General features: G+C 35.1%; 2 protein-coding genes across 3 annotated transcripts; one reads left to right on the top strand and one right to left on the bottom strand.

Moving 5' to 3' along the window:
- Positions 1-1,205: 1,205 nt before the first annotated feature.
- On the top strand, positions 1,206-5,075 carry LOC117614811 (pto-interacting protein 1). Of its 2 annotated transcripts, none has more exons than XM_034343723.1 (8): positions 1,206-1,518; positions 2,087-2,179; positions 2,428-2,678; positions 2,766-2,892; positions 3,343-3,616; positions 3,776-3,908; positions 4,078-4,164; positions 4,458-5,075. In XM_034343723.1, exons 2-8 carry the CDS (start codon positions 2,098-2,100, stop codon positions 4,572-4,574), a joined length of 1,071 nt encoding a protein of 356 aa, XP_034199614.1. In that variant the 5' UTR covers positions 1,206-1,518; positions 2,087-2,097; the 3' UTR covers positions 4,575-5,075. The 2 variants fall into 2 exon arrangements, with proteins under 2 accessions (XP_034199614.1, XP_034199615.1); XM_034343724.1 differs by having other exon boundaries at positions 1,227-1,518; positions 2,076-2,179.
- Positions 5,076-6,313: 1,238 nt separating this feature from the next.
- LOC117614198 (probable receptor-like protein kinase At5g18500) lies at positions 6,314-10,631 on the bottom strand. Its single transcript, XM_034342923.1, has 8 exons — positions 10,128-10,631; positions 8,587-9,250; positions 8,370-8,474; positions 8,090-8,212; positions 7,841-8,011; positions 7,572-7,701; positions 7,070-7,282; positions 6,314-6,859 (listed from the first exon to the last, which is right to left on the bottom strand). The coding sequence occupies exons 2-8, from the start codon at positions 9,228-9,230 to the stop codon at positions 6,734-6,736; spliced, it is 1,512 nt and encodes a 503-aa protein (XP_034198814.1). The 5' UTR covers positions 9,231-9,250; positions 10,128-10,631; the 3' UTR covers positions 6,314-6,733.
- Positions 10,632-14,733: the final 4,102 nt, after the last annotated feature.

Genomic DNA, 14,733 nt, shown 5'->3' with positions numbered 1-14,733 from the left:
GTGTGTAGCCTCATTAGTATTCGAGTTCTGCTGTCAACAATACTCATTAGTGCACGATCTGTAATTTTGTATATAAATTTATATTCGTGATAGCTGACAGTTGGATGCCACGCGTAAATCCTTCCAGCTCAAAGTTGCGAGTTTGTCCTAACACAAGTGGTGAGAGTAGCCAATATCTCCCTAAATTTTTTTCCATTATTTATATTTTTTTTTAAAAAAAAAAAAAAAAAAACCCTCACAGGTCTCTATCTTTTCGGATGATGTATAAAAAACATTCCAAGACCAAGAAAAAGGTCCAGATAAGCTTATACACAACCCAAGCATCTGTGATATTTCAATATTTGAGAAATAAAAAATAGAAAAGAGCTTTATTTATTTATTTTTCTTTTCTTTTAAAAAAAGCAATAAGAATAGCAGCTCACAATTTCATTGAAATATAGTAATATGAGGTGCAAAGACAGCCTAATTGTTCCTTACAAATAGATGTGACATGTGCATATATTAAGAGGAGACAGTCAGACTCAGACAGACATGAGTTGAAGAATTTAGGTTTACAAAAGGAATAATTGCTTTTTTAGCTTTGCTTTTCCATAATTTAATAATAATACACTCATAGATAAAATAATACTAGTAAAATTATTATACCATACGCCAGCCACTTCCAGCAAAGCTTTTGTGTTCTCTTCGTTGGTGGTGTCCTTTGCATCTTATTCTCAGTAAAAATGTTTAGTCTCCGAGTATTAAATCGAATAGCTCGCTATTGGTTTAGTTGTATTTCTTGTTCATAATATTGGAAGACATTCTAAATTTGATTACTTCCCCTTTCATAAAAAATAAATGATGGGACATTCTAAGTTTGAATCCTTATAGATGCAAGACTTCCAAAGTCACTAAACCGATTGAATTTTCCAATTCTTCCTTGTTACTTTGTACTAATGGTCAAAGGGTTGGAAAAAAAATGAAAAGGACTTTGATTTGCAATTACTAGCGTTAAGTTCGAACCTCATAACACATTCACGATATATGTGAGAGAAAACACCATCTTTCAATGTTGCTTGTATAAAAAATGAAAAAAGACAATGAGAAATGATATGTCCAAGAGTGTAAGAAAAGTAACAGTAAGAAAAGTAGTTGAATTTAAAAGAAAAAACGCTACAGTAACAGTAAGAAAAGTTGTTTAATTGCTTAACCCATAGACTTAAAATAAAACATTAGCAGATTCTATAAATTAATGGTTGGTCTTTGACAGTTACCAAATTGCTGAAGATCGTGAAGAACAAGGAGAGTTTGAGTTCAAAAGTGAAAGACACAAATTTCCCTGCTGTCTTCGTTTCCTCTAACGTAAGTCAAAGAAAAGAAAAGAGAGAGCGTTGCTTCCTATTTGCATGCCTTTGCTAAGTGCTGACGTAAGCCTTCCCCTGCGCACCATAGCCGGCTTCAGTTTCATCACTTGGAGCAATTCAAAACTTCTCTGAAAACTGAAAACCCAATTGCCAGAACCTTCTCATCATACCAAAGGTGAGGCCTTTCTTCCCTCTAACTTCTCCTCTGCATCTGTTTGTTTTGCATAAAACCCCTCAATTTTGCTGTTTTACAGTTTTTTTTTTTTTTTCCTTTTAGATGCACTTTTTCTAATTGGGCCTTCTTTTGCTTTTGATTTAGTGTCTATGTTTGTTGTTGAACAAGAGGGAACACTGAAGAGATTAAGATTTTGAGTTTTTGAGTTTTGTGTTATGTTGTAAAACTGAATCTATCCACGACACAAGAGTTTTAAGAAGAATGTTAACTGAGAATTTTGAAATTTTAAGTTAATCTGTTAAGTTAAATGATTGATGAATGATTTGACTTTTGATGCAGATTTCCTTTTCGTTCTTTTTCTGGTACTATCTTGTCGTTGTTTGACATGTAGAATAGGAAGAAACGGGGGAAAGTTCAGTGACATGTTGAATAGCATTGATTGGCCTTGTCTCAAATTATGCCAAACTAAATAATTATCCACAAAGCATTGATTTTTTTTCAGAAAAATTTATCATGCACTGTTTATCTTTGCAAAATTGCTTACAGTGATTTTGAAGTGTTTCTTCAGGAGAAGAGATCATGAGCTGCTTCAGTTGTTGTGTACAAGATGATATCCGCAAAGCTTCCGAGAATGGACCGTTTGTAGCAAATAACTCAGCAGGTAAATCTGTATACCGGAGGCTTTTTCTTTTTTGAGGGGGAGGAAGGGGAACTCTGGGGTTGTGACGGCACTTTTTCACATTCAATTTGCTTGAGAAACATGTCTTTTTATGAGTGCATTTTGATATAACAGAATTCCATGATTTTTCACTTGATATTAGCTAGAGCAACTTGTATGCATTTGCTTTTGGATATCCATCTTTTATGGTGTTTATTTGATTGATCTAAAGCTAGACATTTTCATTGTAGGCAGTAGTGGAGGTTACTATCACAGAGAAACTGCACCAAAGGATACTCAGACTGTAAATATCCTACCCATTGCTGTCCCTGCCATTCCAGTCGATGAATTAAAAGATTTGACAGATAATTTTGGCACAAAGTCCTTAATTGGTGAGGGTTCATATGGAAGAGTATATCATGGTGTTCTGAAAAGTGGGCCAGCTGCAGCTATTAAAAAGTTAGATTCCAGTAAACAACCTGACCAAGAATTTTTATCACAGGTTAGGTCTACAGGAATGTTTTTTTATTTGGTACTTGACATGGTATGCAATTTTGTGCTCAAATATGCTTGGGTCATAACTTTACAGGTCTCCATGGTTTCAAGACTAAAACATGAAAATGTTGTTGAGCTTGTTGGTTATTGTATTGATGGTCCTCTCCGTCTCCTTGCCTATGAGTATGCTCCTAATGGGTCACTTCATGATATTCTCCATGGTAAGTACATTTCTATGCTTTTCAAACTTCTTATTTCTTCACCACTGTTGCCTATCATTTGATGTTATTTATACCCTCCATAAATTATAAATTCTGAAGGACCATATAAATCTTTTATTCTTGTTTGAGCATGCTGAGATTTTATGTGTTTCTGATTGGCTTAATAACTTATATTTAGAAGGTCCATATCAGGTATGCCTAGTGTTTTCAGCTATTTCATAAGAGGATTAAATTCTTTCGGTTACATGAGGATTGAATTTTAGTACAAATAATTAACATCTAATCTTCCTAACTGTTTCATATCTTCTGCTCTATGAGTGGGTTAGCCTCCAAACATTAGAAAATAGCTCTTCAACTGCAACTTTTTGGGTTATGTCCCTTTTGATAAGTAGTAAGATAGCCTTTATCTCCTTGCTAATATATATTTTTTTCCTTGATATGTTGTTATAGGACGGAAAGGTGTTAAGGGAGCACAGCCAGGTCCAGTTCTGTCATGGGTGCAAAGGGTTAAAATTGCTGTTGGAGCAGCAAGAGGACTTGAATATTTACATGAAAAGGCTCAGCCTCATATAATCCATCGTGATATTAAGTCCTGCAATATACTGCTTTTTGATGATGATGTTGCAAAGATTGCTGACTTTGATCTGTCAAATCAAGCCCCTGATATGGCTGCACGTCTTCATTCCACTCGTGTTCTTGGGACTTTTGGTTATCATGCTCCAGAGTAAGTTATTGCTTGATGTACTCTATAAATCACATTATGATGCATGCTCAAAATTTTGATTTGGCATATGTCGTCTCTTTTTTAATTGCCATCGTGAAGTAGACACCTTAAAACGCACAGCCTCTAGGCCTAATTCTTATATATGATTCTGAATGGCAGATATGCAATGACCGGACAGCTGAGTTCAAAAAGTGATGTTTACAGCTTTGGTGTAGTTCTGCTTGAACTCTTGACTGGGCGCAAACCTGTTGATCACACATTGCCACGTGGACAGCAGAGCCTTGTGACGTGGGTACTAATTTTATCCTAGTTCTTGTTTACTAGTAACTCATACAACTCGCATCCTTATTTTATTCATTTGGGAAGGGGAATTTTATTTGTTATAGATTTGCATCTTTCATTTCAGCTATTTTTTTCTTTTTTTTCTTTTTTTTTTTTGGGGAATTCTTGGATTCTATTAGGCAACACCGAAACTCAGTGAAGATAAGGTGAAGCAGTGTGTTGATGCTAGACTCAGTGGAGAATACCCTTCCAAGGCAGTTGCAAAGGTAATGGGAAACAAATTGAGTAATTATTTACCATGAGTTGATTACTTAATTCCAAAAAATACTTGCTCTTGGTATTTTTCCACAATATATGTGCAAACATATAGTTTTTTTTATGTTTAAGTTGTAAATTGGAATGACAAGAACACGGCATACTTTGTTCTAGCCAGTTATCGACTAACTGAAATGGTGGGTAGGTCACTCTCTTAGGAATGAGGGATCTTTAATCTGATGGCTATTTGTCATTGATGATGTACTTCACATCCACTGATCACCATTGTTTGTGCTTGAAACAGCTGGCTGCTGTTGCTGCCTTGTGCGTCCAATATGAAGCTGATTTTCGGCCAAATATGAGCATTGTCGTCAAGGCTCTACAGCCGCTATTGAATGCTCGGTCCGGCCCCCACCATTGAAACAAAAAACGCTTGGCTTCGCGACCTGTCAATCTCTCTTGCAGACAATATTGTTGAAGATTCATTTGGTAAACATAGTTGTGTAGATCATGTAACATCCTCTGGTTCCCTTGAGTCATCAAAATCTTACTGATCCTATATAGTTCACATTGATTCTGCTACCGGTTTAAAAGTTGCTTATTGGAGCTTGGGTTATTTGACCATTCTACATTAACATCCTTTTCTCGGGTCTAATTAGTCTCCTGGAAAACAAGAAGTTTCCAACATTAGTACAAATTAATCTTTTGTGAGCAGGTGGCTGAACTTTGAATTGTCATATTTGGACTTGAGCAGAAGACTAGGAAAGGAAAAAAAGCAACCCCATTTCCAGGTCAACGTCAATATGAATGGTTTTTCTTACTCTCCTTTCTCATTTTTGATTGCCTGTATTAAACATAAAAACAGATAGGTCGCAATGGGTCAATATATGCCTTTCATGTGGGCTTTCTTCGAACTTACCAACTTTATTATTATTATTATTATTATTATTATTATTATTTGAATACAAGTAATAGTCTAAATTATAGGGGAGGAGGATTTTTCACACGAATATAACTATGATACTATGGGGGTTTGAATTTGAGATCTCTTATCTGCAAGTCAATGTCCTTTTCAACTGGACCCGTTGGCAATTGAAAGACCAAGAATCAAATACCATAGAACTTGATAGTTTGTGTTCATTCAAATTTCAATAGATTTGTTCGTCCAGAAAATAAAAATAAAAATTTCAATGGATTTGTCTGAAAACCAACCATCCCACAATGTGTGGGCATGTGCCAATTGGTTTTCTTTTTTATTTTTATTTTATTTTTAGAATTAAGAAAAAATAACATGAGTAGTTATGTTTTATAAAAGTAAGACTTATTATCTGGTTTTGTTTTTAATTTTAATTTTTTTAATAATAATTTCAATTCTTAATGTTTGAATTAACCAAAGGTATTTTTTGGTATAAAAAAGCCTAAATTTATTTTAGAATTAAAAAGATAATGGGTAGTTTTGTTCTATAAAAATAGAATTCGTTATCTAATTTTTCTTTTAATTTTAATTTTTTTAAATATGAATAAGTATGAATTTACCATATTATCCTCATTTAATTAATAATTTTAATTCTTAATGTTTGCATTAACCAAGGGCATTTTCTGGTATTTTGAATGTTTCACCATTCTATGCCTTTTGCTTTATATATATACTAGCCTCCCTGCACGCGCTTCCGCGCCTGCAAGAGGCTTTTTTTTAAAAAAATTTAAATTTATTTTAGAATTAAAAAAGATAATGGGTAGTTGTGTTCCCTAAAAATATGATCCATTATCTGCTTTTTCTTTTTCTTTCTCTTTTTTTAAATATGAATAAGTGTGAATTTACTGTATTATCCTCATTTAATTAATAATTTGAATTCTTAATGTTTGCATTAACCAAAGGCATTTTCTGGTATTTTGAATGTTTCACCATTATCTGCCTTTTGCTTTATATATATAGATATATATATATATATATATAGAGAGAGAGAGAGAGAGAGAGAGAGTCCCGTGCGTACCATTATACAAGGCACATGGTGTTCAATTTTAGCCTTCAAAATTCACATGACATGCAAACCCTCTGTGAACTTGGCATTCATGTGACTCCCTTTCTTTATGTGGAATTGCTTCAAAACGTATTAGGTAGGAGAGGTAGAAACAATTTATTTCTTCAACAAACCGGCATAACAATTTCTATTTTCTTCCTGTAAAGTTTAGCATATACTTGGACAATTGTCTTTCCTTTTTTTCTTGAAATCTCTCCTTCACAAGAAGGGCAAAACATACATAAATGAAGATCTCATGAACTACAATCACCTAAGACCCAAAAAAATCAAAAGGAAAAGAAAAAAACCAGAACTGTACACACCCGGTGGCAAGGGCGTCCCCATCTAATGCCACTCCATACACAATAACCATCTCTCCAAGACCTATAAGTAGGTTTATGTATTTAAAAGAAAAGAAGAAAAAAAATTCCTTCACATTCTGATTCCTTTCCTTTATCTCAACTAAGGCAAGCCCAAGAATGTGAAAGCTTGAAATGAGTGCAACATGTTCCCTTTGGCTTGTTTTCCTTGCAATTCTATGATTGATTCAACCCATTGCCTATTTTCGATAGTTCCTTCTGCTATCTGCCCTTATATCCGGGTTGTCACTCCTATCTGTATCAGAATTGTCTTTTAGAGACCCAGCCTCCGTATTCCCTGCTTGACTTCTTCGACCTCTTCGGTCCTGAATTCCAACCAAGTCACATTAGATACATCAACTTATGAACTCCCCAAATATAAAGATGGAAACACTATATTAAAAAACCAATGACATTTGTCTCAAAAATGGATATAAGTTCTGTTTGTCATTGGTTTCATATTATTCAATGGTAGAAACATGATAACATCAAACATGGTACTGTTTGTTACTTTAAAGATGATTTCAGAAACATACCTCTCGAGGTATGGGATACTCCTCTGACTCGAGCATGCGAACAACTTGGCCCATCTTAGGTCTTTTATTAGAATCTGGATCTACACACCTCAATGCAGTCAAGAGGGCTCGTTTAAGGGCACTCGTTGATGGCCTGGTCTCAATGTTCGGATCCACCACCTCTTCTGAACGCCTGCTTCCAACCATCACCTTGAGCCAGTCTACCAAATTTACCTGCAAGAACCACCCAGCAGGTGTAAGGACAACTGTGACTAAACTGGTATTATTTCTTCTTTTTCTATTTGTCTAAAGATAGCCATCACGGAACACATCAAACAATTCCAAGGTGATTATGCATTTGTTGGGTAGTAATGAATTTACAAGCTACAATTTTCATTGGCCGGTGCGTTTACTATTGAATATGACATGCAACCAGAACTAATAAAATATTAGAAGTACAGAACTAAAAATGCATGTATGAATCAAAATTCTCAATCTGCAAAAAATAGCATTTCTCGCATACCTCTTGTGCTGGCCTACCATAATCCACTGGGTCTCTTCCAGTAATTGCTTCCAAAATCACAACCCCAAAGCTATAAACATCACTCTTTTCATTTAAAAGGCCAGAATTGGCATATTCTGGGGCTACATATCTGAAAAAAGAAAAGAATGATGAAAGGAACAGATAAGAAAGGATTCTTACCTCTAAACTAATTACTTACAGTTCTTCTACCCATAAATAATCTTGAAACAAAAAGTTGCAAGTAACTGTTCATCAAAAGAATTACTAACCCAAAGGTACCCATAACTCTAGTTGTAATATGACTCTTTCCAGCACCTAGCAACTTTGCCAGACCAAAATCAGATATCTTCGCATTGAAGTCATCATCAAGCAAGATATTGCTTGACTTGATGTCTCGATGCACAACTTTTGGCTCAATGGCCTCATGCAAATAAGCCAGCCTGCAAAATGTTAAAATGAGTCAAGAGGTGATAAACCACAAGTGCAAACAATTCAAACTTAGGTATCGGCAGACTTACGCTTTAGCAGTGCCAAGGAGAACTTTCATGCGTGCCTCCCAAGTGAGATATCCATGATGACGCATAGCTCCATGAAGCCATTGCTCCAAGTTTCCATTGTTGACATACTCATAAACCAGCAACCTGAACAAAACTCACAGGTTTAAGAACTAAGCAACCTTTCTCTCTCTCTCATGCATGTGTTTCAATTTGAACACATTTTATATGTAATAAGGCTGTGACGGTGTTACTCTTTCCTTTATTATAAACAAGGTGCTCATAAAATGGAAGGGTATGATACCTGTGGGTGCCTTCTATGCAGTATCCCAAAAGTCGAACCAAGTTTTTATGTCTCACATGCCCAATAGCCTCAACTTCCACTCTAAATTCCTTTTCTGCTTGTCCTCTATGAGATGAATATATTATAAGCACAATCCATAGAACCATAATGAAAAGAGAAAATATGAAAAATAGAAACCCATGGAGCTACTGAAACAATAATACAAAATGCATCTTACAGGTTGTTGAGTAGCTTCTTCACAGCCACAGGAGTTCCATTAATCAGATTACCCTGATAAACAACTCCATATCCCCCCTCGCCAATGACATTGTCCTTTGAAAACCGATTTGTTGCAAATTCAAGGTCCCTTAATGTAAACCAGTGACCCCAACCAAGGCGAGAGAATTCAGGTAGACCAGAAAGAGGTGAAGGGGCAGTGATAGGATGTGAAGAGGGCCTGAAATAAGTTGTTGCAGCACCACCCTCGTCTCCCGATGGAGAACCGACATTTTCTTTTTCTGTATTGTTAAATGAGCCTGATCGACTGCTACTATCTCCATTCTTATGGATCAAAACTTTCTCTGACTCTCTGTCATTGAATTTATCACTAAGGGTGAGGAAAGAACTGTTACGGGGTACATAGTTCTTTGATGAAACTTGATCAACCCTAATCTCTTTGATTTCCTTTGAAACATTTGGAATTTGGCTAAGAGGAAGCATGTCATTAGACTTTCTGGATCTCTTTCGTGAAGTAAGGCAAACTGATAACACTGCAAGAATCATCACTATAAAAACCCCCACAATGATCCCTGTTAAGACCCAAACTCTTAAGCCGAAAACAAACGTCTTCTTGGCTAATACAGTATCAAGACCAGATGCCATATTTTGGCGATAAAAGTCACCTGCAGAGTTCAAAGCAAAAGAAATAAGAAATTTTCAATTCCATGAATGTAAAAAAGCAAACTTTTTGCATATATAGCATTTCGTTCCTGAATTTAACTGCTTATGTCACCACCGGTTCACATCTTTCCAAGTTCACGTTGAAACTCAAATAACAGAAGGCTGACTCCAAAATAAGAATGGCCATCAATTTTTTCTTTAAAAATTTAAAAATGCACATCCACAAATGGGAAGCATAATAAAATCAAAGAAGAAAATAGTAGAAGATAAGATAGTGCTGTACAGAAACGAATATATAAGAGAGAGAGAGAGAGAGAGAGAGAGAGAGAGAGAGAGAGATGAAAACCGAGGTGATCAAGGAAACAGACTCAACCCCTATACGCAATCTCGATAGAGAGAGCCGAACACCAGGGTGATCAGGGAAACATACTTCAACCAAAGGAAGAGCAAGAAAAATATACAAAGATGTTTTCTTTTCAGCTCCACCCACTTTCATACTGTGAAAACAGACTTGCAGCATAACCAACTAATGCATTTCGTACATCATTTCAAATTAGCCAATATATACAAGTGATAAAGACCAAAACTTTGATAATTCTGGACCCAAGTAAACCAATAACTGCAGAAAACCATTAAGCCTAATATACAACCACCACGAGGCTTAGTTCAGTCAAGTTCTACATTACCCGCGAAAGTCAAAACAGGTTGAGATTGTGATATCTATGTCATAACAACAACTGAAAAAAATTCAGAAAACCATTTCATAATATTTTCTCATTTCTTCGCTCAGCGAGTAAATACAGAAGAGGAGTATAAATGTAACAAGCAATAACCATACTAAGAGAGGCTCCATACACAGAAAAGTTTCTGAATTGGTACCTTTTCTTCAAATTTAATGTGAAAGCCTTCGTCAGCCTCCTCGACAGGTAATGAACCAAACTCAAACCCCCTAGATCTCTTATTAAAAGAACCCAGAAAAAACCAACTTGGAAATGAGGCTACTGCCACACACCCAAATCAATCCCATTGTTCAACTCTCTGAAAATAAATGTAAAATTATTAGGTTTCCTTTCTGGGTTTTCTCAATTGGGCAAATGGGTTTTGTATCCAAGCTCAGATAGTCAGATAGAGCACTCTTCCCCACGCACTTGCCCCTATTGGAAAACTCCAAACAAAGGGTCACAAGCACAGAGCCTAATGTGTCTTTGTGCAGTCCAAGGGGAATGGAGAAGAGAAGGGGGCACATGGAATTCTGGGAAGAGCAAATGGAGGTGGTGGGGTTAATAAGAAGGGGTGGAGTTGTCAGTGGTAGGTGATGAGGAGGAGAGAGGGCATGCCTTACATTACATACAGTAAAAGAGAAGCATGAAAAAATTGAAGCTTTCTTTGCTGTTTCTTCAAATTTCTCCCTTTTCTTTTATTTATTTATTTTAATTCTTTATAGCAATATCTAAAATGTGTCCTGAGGGTGACAGATAATCAGAAACTTAATCAGGTTTAGCATTTAAAACCAAGGACCCAGAGTTTACAATTTCAGATTTGATATGTAAAACCTTAACCTTTTCTTTTTGTTAGTCAAACATCAATTTTAGATTATAGTTTATGTTTAAAAATAAAAGTGACTATGATTACAAGGGGACAAGTAATCAGTGTGATCTTGAAGAAATGTTTAGCACAAATTGTGAAAAAGGTTGAAAGGTCAAATGAACAGACTGGACAGCAAATTAACCAAAGACCATTTGCTGCCCTCATAATGATGATATACACATTTCATGAAATTTGCAATATTCCTCTCATTTCTATTTATATTTAATTCTTGAGGTTGGGATATCCAAGTTTAGTAGGTCAGATAGTCAAGGAAACAGACTGGAACTCCGTACCAATTTTTCTAGACCCAAAATACCCCTACTTCATTTTGAAAATAAGATGCATGGCATGGATGGATGAGCAAAATTCCTGTGTAACATGTTTATACCATTTTTTCTCTATTTTTCTTGTCACAGGAAGAGTCGCGTGATGAGAGAAATAAATAAAAAAGTGTATGAAACATAGGATAGGCAATTTGTGTGTGTGTGTGAATGGAGAGAGACCACACTGCCCACTACTTTAGAGGTGTGCAAGCAATTGTGCATAAACAAGTAAACAACCACATATCCAAAACCCATTTTACCCACCAAGGCAGCAACCTAAAACTGTTCTAGAATCCATAGAAACAGATTCAAATGCTAAACAGTGTCCCAACGAACAATATTACATAATTCATATGTAATGATGACATTTCTGGCATATTATAGGATTTGGGAAATCATTGCAGTATGGAGAAGCAAAACATTACACTTAGATGACGAGCGGCTCTCCTTTTTTATTTATTTACAGTTTTTATATATAAGTTACATATACCTTAATGAGTGGTTATTTGGAGAAATACAAGAACCAAGCTCAGGTGAAAGAGTAAAGAAAGCAGGGGCCCAGCCCAGATGTAGTCAACTATGTCATCATGGACGTTTAACTTGCAATGCTCAACTCAATCTGTATTTTTATTTTACCAAATTTTGAACTGCTCTTCTTCTGGTCCTAGATTACTACTTTCTGTCAACAAGATGTTCTTTTGGTCCAAATTAAGTCTTTGGATTGGTCTAATATGCAGTGCAAAAGAAGAACTTGCATGTCACGGGAATAATACTATTTTGCTATCCAATCTGTCATGTAAAATCCTTATCATGTAGTATAATAAGGTTAACTGAAGATAACAAAACAGTTATATACAAGTTTTTATGACATTGCAGGCTCTTTTAGGTTGAAGTGTCAGATTGCTTGACATTTCAGATACGTCTGCTATTGCTAAAATATTATTATCTGCTAACTGATATACATTGTCCTAGCTGCATGGCTGGCTTCACATGCTGTTCATGCTCATCATTTATTGTTTTGTGAACCCTATTTTCTATGCTTCATGACATATACATGAAATCACGCCTAATCTATTGCAATGTTTAATAACTAAAGAGCTCATGCCTAAAAATTTACTGGTTGTTGGATTTCTTCATCGTACCTAAACCTAAACCTAATTTAATTTATATTATAATTGTATGGATTTTAAACCAAATTATATATTATATATGTCATGATAATGAGTTCATGGAAGTACAAAACATTATAATTGGCAATTCGATTGTCACAGATTTCTATATTCTTCAGTAAATTCATATGTTTTTGCATTTGATTTTTTAGCATTGCACAAGGCCCCGCTTAAAAGGAAATAGAATAAGACAATAGTGTTTTACAAGATAAACCTTTCTTTTGGCCTTATAATCCTACTTTAAGGTTTAAAAGTGAGATTAGTCATCCAAGTATGGAATATAATTAAATCGAATCCGAGGCGATTAACAAAACCTTGAGAATTTTAACAATAATTAAGCTAGAAGCATAAACTTCTTTTTCTTTCTTTTTTTCTTTTTTTTTTTCGATGGGGACGATGAAAGTTATATGATTCAAGTTTCTCGTGGAAATATTTTACTTCTTGGTTGAGGGTTCTTTATTGTTTATTTTCCTTTTGTTTGTCTTGGTCACGGGCATGAGGTGCAAGTATGGCATATAAAGTAGAAGCGAGAATCATAGCAAAGCATATTAAATAAACTTGAATTAGCTTATGATACTTACATTTCTAAAGTCTTTTCTAGAAGCTTTAACATGTAAACAGAAAATTTATCGACCATAAATCACATGGATACAAGCACTAATTAAAATCACTTATAGCAAAAAGGACTCATTCGTATAGTGGTTTAAAGCAATTACTCTTCCATGAAAGGTCCTGAGTTCGAGTTTTAGCATCCATATAGTGTGTGTGAGTTTAATATGTTATAGGCCCTCTCAATATGAAATTTCAAAAAAAACAAAAATATCACTAGTATGAAAGAAGCTCTTACCAAATACCTACATGTATCTCAAGTGTCTTTCTTATCAGGTTGAGCTTCATCTGACTAAACAAGTCTTTTCAATGCGTTTTATTTTAGCATAATGGCTATATAGATCAATGTTTTAGTTGGGCACGGCCCTTGATTAAAAATGCACAAATATTCAAACAACAAAAATGGATATTTGGTGTAGACTAGGCATGTATGTGTGGCCTGCTCAGTGAAAGATTGAGCATACTAATCAAAAGTTGCCATAGCTTTTCCCCACACGCAAATATTATTGACTTTTTGTTTGTGGTTGTTAAATTAGGGTTTTTAACTTTTAATCACAATCTATTTGCTTAATTAAAGACTTGTTTGAGAGTGATTTTGAATAGGCTAAAAAACATTTTTATGGAGAATCACTTCTCTATATAACCACTGTGGTTTTTAAGTGATTTTATGAAGAAACACATGACAGGTGCTTCTTCTCAGAATCACTTAAAATGATTATATGAAAATTCATATAAGAGGTGTTTTTTTTCCCAAAAGTGATGCATATCCAGAATCACTCACAAACAAACCCTCATAAAAGTGCAAAAGTATCTAACAGTCAGTCAACGACATGTTACCTTAAAAATCATGTTATGCAAAGTCCTTGTCATCTTGAGGTGTCGGTTACTTGTTCAATATATATAATCACCCAATTCAGACTTTTGATGAGTTTCTTAAACTAAGTAAACAATTCCAAACTCAATTAGACTTTCAAGTCCATGAGTAGATAGATAGATTGCTACAATTTACCAAAGTTCAAGAACAAGATGTTGGTGTTGATGAAGATACTATAAAAATAAGCTTGGCCAGGTTTTCTTTTTCGTCGGCAAATAAAAATAGGGTTCTGTAACTTTGTAACCACACCAAGCAAAAAACAAAGGTCAACTTCCTCATGCGTTTGCCTTGTATTTTAGTCCAAAAGTAGGATAAAACTGATAAAGAATGTCCTGTACAGATTCCTCACCTGCCGTCTACTGCCCTCCAGAAGGAGAAAAACTTAGTTGTAACGGGGATAGCTTTGTTATTCACGTGGAAGTGTTATCACACGTGATGTATCATTATTGATGAAAATAGTAAAATAGTGTTATCCTCGTTATTGAAGGTAAAACATAAAGTATATAGGGACCCAAAATCCCAAGGTTAAATAAACTTGAAGCGTCTAATGTTATGCATACATGTCATAGACAATGGTCCAAATTTGTTCTTGCGCATGTCTCTCAAGCCTCAACCAAAAAGCATACAAAAAGAAACAATCTGGATTGGATTATATAAATATTTCTATACTAGTACCAGCCGCATCTATAGATTTTATTTCAACTAAATTATGAAGGCAAAAGTTGTTAAATTAACCCAATAATTTGTAGCAAGAATCCTTGATGTTAGTAGTTAGGCCAAAGGCTTGCGGAGGAAGGGGATGAGGAAGAAGCCAGTGACCTAATTTCATTTCAAAGCTTAAATATTCTGATCCCCATGCTTGGAATTTTCATGGAGTTTAGACCTCACAGAATGTTTTGGCATGCTCATGGACTATACATTTG

This window comes from Prunus dulcis, chromosome 1 (assembly GCF_902201215.1).
Source record: "Prunus dulcis chromosome 1, ALMONDv2, whole genome shotgun sequence".
NCBI classification, from domain to species: domain Eukaryota; kingdom Viridiplantae; phylum Streptophyta; class Magnoliopsida; order Rosales; family Rosaceae; genus Prunus; species Prunus dulcis.
This window is presented reverse-complemented; position numbering and strand designations above follow the sequence as displayed.